The sequence below is a fragment of the Sorex araneus genome, chromosome 1 (genome assembly GCF_027595985.1).
Source record: "Sorex araneus isolate mSorAra2 chromosome 1, mSorAra2.pri, whole genome shotgun sequence".
Lineage (NCBI taxonomy): Eukaryota > Metazoa > Chordata > Mammalia > Eulipotyphla > Soricidae > Sorex > Sorex araneus.
Genome location: NC_073302.1, coordinates 36,507,639 through 36,518,506, shown reverse-complemented (window position 1 = coordinate 36,518,506; position 10,868 = coordinate 36,507,639). Strand labels below are relative to the sequence as shown.

The 10,868-nt window shown below is 58.7% G+C and overlaps 1 protein-coding gene across 2 annotated transcripts in view; it reads left to right on the top strand.

Moving 5' to 3' along the window:
- Positions 1-382: 382 nt before the first annotated feature.
- TBC1D2 (TBC1 domain family member 2) overlaps positions 383-10,868 on the top strand; it is a 49,966-nt gene continuing 39,480 nt past the window's right edge. For both annotated transcript variants that reach the window (XM_055123638.1, XM_004600252.2), the window contains exons 1-2: positions 383-1,147; positions 4,221-4,344. In XM_055123638.1, the coding sequence (XP_054979613.1) occupies positions 761-1,147; positions 4,221-4,344 (511 nt within the window). In that variant the 5' untranslated portion in view covers positions 383-760. The remainder of the gene's footprint in view (positions 1,148-4,220; positions 4,345-10,868) is intronic.

Sequence of the window (10,868 nt, the reverse complement as noted above, 5' to 3'; positions counted from 1 at the left end):
GACAAGCTACGCCTTACACCAGAGGGCCGGCGAGGAATCCCACAGCCAGAAATGAACGAGGCTGGACGCTGAAGACCGGAGTGGCACCGAGTTCCCGAAGGGCAGCAACCAGGTCCGGGCACCCTGTGCAATGCGACCGGTGCCCGGGTAGGTGACTTGGAAGGGGTATTTTACACACAGGTAGAGAGGTAAGTCGTGGCCAACAGAGGCTCCCCAGGGAGCCGAGGTCCTGCAGCACAGCCCAACCCAGAGACCAGGAGCCGCGCGCGCCCTACAGGCGCCGGAAGTGACGCCACCGAGCCGGGCTTCCCTCTCAGCCAATAGGCGCGCGGTGCGCCGTCCGACAGTGACGTCAGAGGCACCTGCGGAGAGAAGCCGGACGGCCAGTCGGGCACGAGGAGAGACCGTCTTGCTGCGTGATTGCGCGAGTTCCCAGGGAAGTGTAATCTCAGGGCAGGGCGTCTTCTACCCGCTGGTGAACCGAAAGCCGGGAGAGGCGGTACACCAATTTCCTCCCGCGGAGGTAGGCGCTCAACCTCCGCCGCTGCCCTCAACAAAGATGGCCGAGGGGCGTGCCGCCGGAAGTGGGCGGGGTATCTGTGGTGGGCGTGTTGGGGCGTGGCCTGAGCCTGCGGGGGCGTGGCCAGAAACGCCCTGATCTGGGTTTGGGGGCCGTGCCGGCGGCCGCGCCCCTGTCCATTTCCCGAGGGACCTGGGCCTCGCCGGGGTCTGGGCCCCGCTGGGACCGCGGACCGCGGCGATGGACGGGAGCGGGGAGAGCGCTCCAGAGTCTGCAGCCGCGGCTCCCGCGCCCGAGGACCCCGCCGGCTCGGCGCGGGGCAGCCCCCCGCACGGGTCGCCGCCCCGGGACGTGGGCGACTGCCCCCGGCCCCCGGACGCCGCCGCCGCCCCCAAGAGACTCTGCGGCTACCTGAGCAAGTTGGGCGGCAAAGGGCCCATCCGCGGCTGGAAGTCCCGCTGGTTCTCCTACGACGAGAGGAAGGGTCACCTGTCCTACTCGCGCACGGCGCAGGACGCCAACCCGCTGGACAGCATCGACCTCGCGGGCGCCGTCTTCAACTGCAGAGCGGACGCCGAGGAGGGCACGTTCGAGATCAAGACCCCCAGCCGGGTCATCACGCTCAAGGTGAGTGGGGAAGAATTTCCCTCCTCTCCCGGCGCCCGCCCCGGCGCGCTGAGTTTACAGGGAACCGGCAGCGCGCACAGTGGCCGCGGAGTTTTGCATTCCACACGCGTGTCCTCGTCTGCGTGCCTGCAACGTGGCAGGGAGGAGGGACCCCCATAGGGGATGGGGATCAGGGAAACTGAGTCATAGACCGACGAAGTGACCGAGGAGGTCACGTTTCGGATACGGTAACCAGCCTCTCTATGCCTCTCCACGCTGTTTCAGACTTTTGCTTTTGGGTGTGCCGGCCCTCGTAGTGCAGTTGGTTACCTTCTGTGTCTGTGTGTTTTTCCTACGCTGAACAACAGCCCAGATAAGGGCTCTGCAATCCTCTCTCACGCCCCAGATTCTTCTAACCTTTCCTAGATGAGTCGGCCAATTGGAAGGAATGCCCAGGAAACAGCAGTCAGAGATGGGGGGAGATTAGATACTTTAGGCTCGGTGGTGAAGGTTTCACCATCAGCCTAGATTGTTCGAGGAAGCATGTCTAAACCCGCATCCCCATCAGCAGAAAAAGGGGTGGATTTTGTTTCCATCGTGTGGTAGCAGAGCAAACCCTCACCATGCTTTGAAACTAGACGGGCTTGGATTCAGATTCTCAGCTACTCATTAGCTGTGTGTCCTGGCAAGTAACTTAATGTGCAAGGGCGCCGGCGGTTTCTGAGAGCTAAAACAGGGTAGGTAAGCACCAGTCGCATCTCTGCACCTAGAGATCATCACGCTGATCCCAGGCCCCAGAACCGAGCGTGGCTTCTGTCGGGTGCTCAAAAACTGTGTGTTGAATGGACATAGATATCGATTAGAAGTCAGGTCAGGATGCCCCTTTCAAGAGGACAGCAGGAGGGGTCTCAGAAGTCAGTTAAAAAGGTGTGCCAGAGCAGGGTGGGGTGGTGAGGGTTGGGGTTGGGGTTGGGGTGGTGAGAGGGATACTGGGAACATTGTGGAGGAGAATGGGCACTGGTGGAGGGATGTAAACGAAATGCAAACATGAAAGTTCATAAGTTTGTAACTGTACCTCACAGTGATTCACTAATAAATTTTTTTTTTTAAAAAGGTGTGCCAGAGTGACAGTACAGTGGATCGGGTGTTTGCTTTGCATGTGGCCAACTCAATCCCCAGCATCCCCTTTTGCTTTCCTGAATACCGCCAGGAGTAACTCCTGAGTGCAGAGCCAGCAGGAAGCCCTGAATATAGACGAGTATGGCCCCAAAACCAAAATAAAGGCAGTTGGAAAGACAGACACGGGCTCTGAGCTCGGAAAGCTTCCCTCATTGGGGGAGAATGCCAGGGGCCAGCTAGCCCATGCCACCCCATCTCCACCGCCATCCATCTCCTCTGCCGAGCCCCCTTGTATGTGGCCCACGGTTTCAGTTCCCCCCCGCCCCCGAGACGAGGGGTGGCTTCCACCGTGGCAGCCCCAGGAAGGCAGGTGTTTGGGGAGGTCAGGCAGCCTATTCCCAAGGTCGCCACATAGCGCTGTAGCTCCCTGTGCCCGCCCCCCGCCCCCAGTGCAGAGTTTGTGAGCCTTGCCCCTGGTGCTTGGCAGTGCACAGCCCCTCCTGGGAGAGTGACCCCAAGACCACCTTGCAGGAGAGTGTTGTGGACACGCCCCCAGTCTGTATTCAAGGCAGGTGGTGACAGGAGGGCCTCTTCCGTGGACTGCATGGAGGAGGTGCCCCCTGGGTGGGACAGAGGAAGGTGGTGGGCTCTGTGAAGCAGACAGCGGGGGAGAAAGGGATTGTCAGGAGCAAAGATAGGAAAGGGCAGTGCCAGAGGAGCCCCCCCAAAGATTGGCAGGGTTAGGGGGGAGGGAAGAAACAGGGCCAGGTACCGTGGGGAGCAAGGCCAGGGAACTCGGACTTTGTCCCATGGACTGTGGGAAAATCATCTCAGAGCTTCTGGCCCCAGCACAGTGCCTTGAGCTTTGGACGTTAGAAAACCCCCTCTGGTCTGGTCTGGCTGTAGTCAGCCACCAGGGGTGGGGGGTGGAGGTAGAGTACAGGAGCAGGGTCCACAGGGTCCACAGTTGGGGGACTAGGAGGCAGGAACCCCACCAGAGCTATGTGAGGGGGAGAGATGTGAGGGAGTCACATGGGGGGTTGGGGCAGGGAGCGGGGTCAGTGCTGATGGGAGGAAACCCAGGACGGGGAGCCCCTGGCCCCTGGTGGGTGCCCCCCTTTATAAAGCCTTAAGTGTCAAGGGAAGCCCAGGTTCCCCCACCACTGCCTGGGGCAGGTCCAGCATCTCGGCCTTGCTCAGCCCTGCCCGCCTGGAGCACCCACCAGTGGCTGCAAGGGTGGGTATGGGGTCATGTGGGATTTTTTGTTTTGTTTTGTTTGTTTGTGGGCCACACGCAGTAGTACTCAGGTAATAGTACTCTTGACTCTGCGGTCAGGGATCACTCCTGGTGTGGTTCAGGGAACCACAGGGGGTGCCACGGATTGAACCTGGGTCAGCTGTGTGCAAGGCAGACACCCTGCCCGTGGTGCTATTGCCTGAGTGGGTTTTGAACTGGGGCCCACCCGGCCCCCAGCCCGTCCCGATGAAGGGAAGCGGTTGGCAGTCATGCCAGGAGACTGGCAACCAGCATCAAGCTGGTCCTGGTTCGGGGTGCTGGAAGAGGGCCACCCTGTTGCCCCAGTGTGCCTAGGGCTTTCCAGACCCCCCGCCTGATCCATAACTTAGTCCACCCTCCAAAAGGAAGGGCCTTCCCCCTCACCCCCATTCCCCGAGATGTCATTCCAAGTTAGATGGTGACATCAGGACCCCGGAGTCCTCTCCCTCCTTCCCTGGGCACCTCTCTCTGCAGGGAGGAGGCAGGCGCTATGCAGGGACCCCCTCCCCTGTTCCTATTGTTGGAAAAACCCGCCCATCGAGGAAACGTGTGCATCCCACAGGGCCGCTGGGGAAACCGAGGTCCCAGCATCTCAGAGAGATGGAGGCAGAAGGAGGGAGTCGGTCAGCCCCGCCCTCGCCCCACCCAGTGCCCCCCTGCAGGCACGGGGCCTCACCAACTAACCCGTGTGCTCCCCAGGCTGCCACGAAGCAAGTGATGGTGTATTGGCTGCAGCAGCTGCAGATGAAGCGCTGGGAGCTCCACCACTGCCCGCCGCTGCCTGCTCCTCCCGCCCGCGCCGCTGCCCTGCGCCTCCAGCTAGGTACCCACCCCGGGCCCCTGTCCCCCTCCCGCAGCTGCATGTCGGGCCGTACTGTCTACTGAGGGAGGGCAGAGCTCCGGGGACAGTCGCTGAGGATGTCCCTCCGCTCTGAGGCCAGGTCGCCTGTCCTTGAGTTTCTGGGGCTCCCTGTAAGGTGGGCTCAGCAGATTGGGATTGTTGAGGAGTGAATGCATCCGTGAGCTTCCCGCGGTGGGCATCCGCCCTTTGTCAGAACTCTGGGAACCTCGGTTTCGGCTGTGCTGACCCCCGGGAGGTGTCAGGTGTGACACTTGCAGGAAGATGCGGGAGGAGATAGAGTGGTCGGGGTGGGCTTCCTACACAAAGGCTTTGCTCTGTGTGTGTGTGTGTGTGTGTGTGTGTGTGTGTGTGTGTGTCCACACCTGGCAGTGCTCAGGATTTACTCCTGGCGCTCAGGGGACCATATGGGATGCCAGGGGTGGAACCCGGGTCATCCATGTGCAAGGCAAATACCCTCCCCGCAGTACTGTCACTCTGGCCCCACAAATGCTTTCCAGGACTGGATTGGGTCTCTTAAGTGATGTTTATTCTCGGTACCCCTCGCCCCAAATGGAATCTTTACCTCCCACCTGACCCACAAGGGAAGTGTCCGACCCCAGCTCCCAGGCCCACTGGGGCGAGGCGGTGAGGGTCCTTCTGCCCCGAATCTGGCCAGAAGTCGGTCTGGCCGGGCTCAGTGGCAGAGGGGCCACGGCTGGAGCTGGGAGAGCGGGTCCCAGCCCTGGGTGGCAGTAGGACCCGGGCACAGGGCCTCTGCGGCCCCCGTGCCCAGCTGCCCTGCGCAGCCCTGCCTGCTCCCCGCCCCTCACCCTTCTCCCAGTTCCCGCTGCCCCAGGCAGGCCTCCCGTGCTGGCTGGAAAGCCCCAGCAGCGCAGTCCCCGCCCAGGCCCCAGCCTGGCCCCGCTGTGGTCCGAGGGAGCTCCCGTAAGGACGACCTCAGCCTGGGTTGTGCCTTCCAGCACACTGCTCCCCCGCTCATCCTCCTCCTCCTCCCTCCTCCCCTCTACCTGCGCGCCCCTTCCCCCAGCCTCCCTCCTGCAGGGCAGTCTCTGCTCTCCTCTGTGCTCGGAGCATTCCTGCTCATTCTCTGGAGAAGCCCCAGGGTCCCCTCCTCCAGGAAGGCTCCTGGGGCTTTCCCCGACTGTTCTCATTACAGGGATCCTGTCCCGTCTCCGCCCACTCACCCCAGCACCTGGTGTCCTGCCTGCCCAGTGCAACTGCCTATTTGTTGAATGAATGTGTGAGTGAAAACGTTGAATGAATTTTATGAGAGAGTGAGGAAAGGAGCCCTCATCAGGCCCTGGTGTGCTTCTGTATGCACGGCGTCAGTCCTGAGGGCACTGTCACTGTATGTACACGTGTGGGAGAGTGTGTGTGAGTCTGTGTATGTGTGAGTGTGTGTGAATGTGTGTGCAAGTGTGTGTGCCCATGTTTGAGTGTGAGTGCGAGTGTGTGTGTGAGTGTGTGTGAATGTGTGTGCAAGTGTGTGTGCCCATGTTTGAATGTGAGTGCGAGTGTGTGAATGTGTGTACCTGTGTAAGTGTGTGTGTGAGTGTGTGTTTGTGTGTGTGAATGTGTACATGAGACTGTGTAAGTGTATTAGTATGTGTATAAGTGTGTGCCCGTGTGTAAGTGTGAGTGCGAGTGTGTGTCTGAATGTGTGTATCTGTGTGTGTGTGAGTATGTGTTTGTGTGTGAATGTGTGCATGAGACTGTGTAAATGTATTAGTATGTATATAAGTGTGTGACTGTGTGTGCCTGTGTGAGTTTATGTATAAATATGTTTGTGTGATTGTGTGAGTGTGTGTGTGTGTGTGTGTGTGTGTGTGTGTGTGTTATGGACGCTGCTTCTCCCATAATCCCCACTCCTTATTCTGGTCACTAACCATCATCAGGAATTTCTCCGGAGAATTTTCTGGGTGTTCCTGCTGGGGAAGGCTGCAGAAGGGTTGGATTTTGGCTCTGCACTTCCGTTCCACGCGTGTCCCCGCCACACCTCTGCCCCCTGTCTGCCAGGAAGCCCGCACCCCCGGCTGTTTGGAAACCGAGGCCTGAGTCCACAGTGGCTGGAGTTGGACTCAGATAAGGCGTGACCAGAAACCCCAGCCCTGGCAGGATCCCTGCGCACCCCGCGGGGAGGGAAGGAGCGCCACAGAGGAATGGCTGGGCTGTCCCGCAGGGCTCGGGGGGGCTGGAGGCTGTCCTGGTCCTGGCGTCCTGTGGCTCTGACTGACGGCCTTGGCGGGGCCCCTTCTGACAGGAGGGGCAGGGAGAGGCCACCACGAGGTGCCTGTGTCCCCAGAGAGCAGCTGCAGGGGCGCTTTCGGGAACTTCTCCCCGAAGCCCATCCCCACCCGGATCAGCACCCCCATAGGGCCTCCAGAGTGGAGCACGCTGGCCGGCCCTGCCCCTCCCGGCCGTCCCCACCCTTCCTGGGAGGAAGCAGGGCCCAAGCCGGGCCGCCAAACCCCTGACTCACGTCTGACTTTGAGTCACAGACTCCCGGTCTTGCAGGAGCGTGTCATTACGCCCCTCGAGTGATCTGCCAGCCACCTTCTCCACAGCTTCCAGGCGCTTGCCCCTCTATTTGCTGCTTTACCTAGACATTAGTCTCCTCGGGAGCCGAGAGATTACGGGGAGGCCCGCGGGGCGGTTGTAATAGTATACTGCCAGCGTCGGCCACAGCTCCCGAGCACTTTGATCAGCCACAGCTCCTGAGCACTTTGATCAGCGTTAGCATCCCAGAGTGGGCACCCTGCTCTCTGGCCCCTTCCACACGGTTCACGCTTCCGCTCTCCCACCCGGTTTCTCAGGGGGTGGCAGGGAGGGGGGCATTGGCCTCGGGCCAGCCGGCAGGCCTCGGGGGCGGGCGGCCATGGTTGGAAAGGGGTTTTGAGAATCTGCCGAGTCCTTGCTGCATCCACAGGCAGGCAGATCGGCAGCAGCTCCTGATCCCCAGCTCATGGCAGCAGGAGCTGAGGCCCGAGAGGCCGCCCTGACCTGCTCGGGGGACGGCGTCAACCCTGATAGTAGGGAGCCACTCGAGGCCCGTCCAGCGAGGGGGCAGTTGGCCTTGTGCTTGGGGCACCCAGGGCTCAGGTTAATGCAGAAGGAAGGGAAAGGGCTTGAGAGATGGTACCGCGGGCAGGGTGCCTGCCTTGCACACCACCAACCCAGGTTCAATCCCCCGCATCACATATGGTTCCCCCGAACATAGTGTGTGTGTGTGTGTGTGTGTGTGTGTGTGTGTGTGTGTGAATGTGTGTCTCTGTGTGTCTCTGAGTGTGTGTGTCTGAGTGAGTGAGAGTGTGTGTATCTGTGTATGTATCTGTGTGCCTGAGTGTGAGTATGTGTGTGAGTATGTGTGTGAGTGTGTGCAAGTGTATGTATCTGTGTATACGTCTGTGTGCCTGAGTGTGTCTGTGAGTGTGAGTGTGTACAAGTGTGTCTCTGAGTGCAAGTGTGTGAGTGTGCGAATGTGTGTGCGAGTGTGTGTCTTTGTGTCTCTGTGTGTGTCTGTGCCTGCATATGTTTGTGAGTGTATATGTGTATGTGCACATGAGTTTGCGTGAGTGTGCACAAATGTGTGTGACTGTGAGTGTGGGAATATGTGTCTGTGTGTGTAAAACTGTAAGTGTGCCTGTGTGTGAGTGTGCACGAATGTGTGTGATTGTGAGAGTGTGTGTGTGTGAGAGTGTGTGTCTGCGCATGCAAGTATGTATGTGTGCGCACGTGTGTGTGTGTGTATGTGTGCAAGTGTGTCTGTGGATGTGCATATGTATGAGTATGTGTATGTGTCGTATATCACATCTCTCTCTCCCCCACACAGTTTTAGTGAAGAAGGAAGGAATTGCATTTGTGTTCATGGCCGCCACATCCAGTGGCCTTGGCCAAAACGCTCGCCCTCCCTGAGCCATTGTTTCCTCAGTGGAAAAACCAGCCAACCTCGAGGGGACGTTTACCCTCAAGGTTTCCTTCTGTGTGTTCTCAGTAGATCTGGGGTGTCCCAGTGGAAGTTTCAGGAAATAAGGCAGTTGGGGATGTTAGGGCGGCTTGAGGTTCCAGACCTTAGACAAACTGTTGTCTCTTTCGTTTGTCCTGAACTGAGGGGGCGTGAATGAAGAGGGGCGATCCAGAGGGCCAGAGAGAGCCCCGCAGGCTGAGCGTAGGCTTTGCACGAGGGGGGCCAGATTCCACTCCCCGGCACCGCATGCCCCCCCCAGCACCACCTGGCACAACTCTGTAGAGCACCCAGTCCAGAGTCATCCCCGAGCAAGGTGGGTGTGGCCCCAAAACAACTCATGACGCAGGAGCCGGAGAGGTAGTACAGGGCTGGGACCTGCCTTGATTGTGGCCAACCCAGGGTCACTGTGGATCCCCAGGTACCCACCAGGTAGGACCCAGGTGCAAGGCCCCTGGAGGTGACCCTTCCCCCTCTGAGAAGAAAAAAAAGCTATTTATTTTTGTTTTGAGGCCACCTCCGGTGGTACTCCTGACTCTGTGCTCAGGGATCTACTCTTGGCAGTGCACAGGGAACCAATTCAGGTGCTGGGGATTGAACCCAGGTCGGGTGCATGCGAGGCAAATGCCCTCCCCGCTTCAGCCCTCAAAACATTTATATTTAAGTTGGCTCGGAGTCTGGAGGGAAGGTTCTTTGACAGATGTGAGTCCAGAGCCCAAGGTCGAGGGGTTTGGTCAGCATCACGGAGCCTGTGGTGGAGCATGACCCTCGTGTTAAAAATACAGACCCGAGGGCTGGAGCAATAGCACAGCGGGTAGGGTGTTTGCCTTGCATACGGCCGACCCGGGTTCGATCCCCCGGCATCCCATATGGTCCCCCAAGCACTTCCAGGAGTAATTCCTGAGTGCAAAGCCAGGAGTAACCCCTGAGCATCGCTGGGTGTGACCCAAACAGCAAAAATAAAAAAATACAGACCCGAGGCGAGAAGGAGAAATGGTGATTTCAGCCCGGCCACTGCAGCCTCTAGGAATTCGAACCCATGGAAAGAGGAGAGAGGCTCCTCGTCAGCAGGCTCAGTGCTCCTCGCTCCTGCTGGCCCTGGCGGCCCTCCGAGCCAGCCCCACCTCGAGCACGCTTCCCTCCCCGCCCCCCAGAAGTTCCCCTCCCCCGACCTACTGGGAAGGAATTCTGCGTCCAGCTCCCAGAATGTCCCCACACTGGCCTGCCAGCCACTTGGTCTTCTCAAAGTGGACACACTTTGGTTTGAAAATGGAGTCTCCGTGAACTGCACTTTGGGCATGCGGTGTTCCAATGCCAGTCCCTCCACCAGTGCCCCTAGCCTCCCCCCCCAGCCTCCCGCCCCCTCACCCCTCCTCCTGCCTCTGTGGCAGGCTCCTTTCCCTTGCGGGAAGACACTGGCTCACACTGTTCCTGCTCGGGTGTCCTGCAGGACCGCCCTCCCCCAGACTCCAGGGTGACCAGTGCCCTCCACCACTGTCTGGTTGTCCAGTTGTCCCCTCCTTCAGCTTCTCCCCGCTGGCAGGCGCCCTACTGAAGACCAGCTCTTTCCCCTCCTCCCCCAGTGTTTGGGCCACACCCAAAGCCAGATATTCAGGGCTTACTCCTGGCAGGGTTTCGGGGGGACCATATGGGGTTGGGGTGGGACGGTCAGACCCAGGTCAGCCACATACAAGGCAAGCGCCGTACATGCCCTATTACACCTCTGGCCCTGAAAACCAGTTCTTATGTTCTTCATTTCTGCCGCTTTTGGCTATTTGTGATTCCCTGTTTTGCTGCTGTATATCCTGCCTCTGAGCGAGGTTATTCTGTCTGTCCCTCTCCCTCTGGCTGGCTTCACTCAGCATGATACCCTGCAGGTTCATCAGCAGCAGATTGCACGGTTTTATCTTTTCTTGGACTGGAGCAATAGCACAGCGGGTAGGGTGTTTGCCTTGCTCTCGGCCAACCTGGGTTCGATTCTTCTGTCCCTCTCAGAGAGCCCGGCAAGCTACCGAGAGTATCCCGCCCGCATGGCAGAGCCTGGCACGCTCCCCGTGGCATATTTGATATGCCAAAAACAGTAACAACAAGTCTCACAATGGAGATGTTACTGGTGCCCACTGGAGTAAATCGATGAACAATGGGATGACAGTGCAACAGTGCTATCTTTTCTTAAGCTGAGTAGTATTCCAGCCATCTGTTCTTGGGCTCTTGGAATGTTTCCAGGTTTTGGCTGTTGTGAAAAGTGCTACAGTGAACATTGGAGTGGAGATGGCTTTTCTGCATTGTGTTTTTGGGTCCCTCATGGGTATGTTCCAAGAAATGGAGCTACTGGGTCATTTGGAAGCTCCACTCCTAGTTTTTTTGAGGAATGTCCATATTGTTTTCCAGAAACACTAGAGTGAATGAGGCTCCCCTTTCCTCCACATCTTCACCAACACTGGTGGTGGTGGTTCTTTCTGAGGTGTCTCAGAGTCCGTGGTGTTAAGGTGATGTCTCGTTGTTTTGATTGGCATCTCTCTGA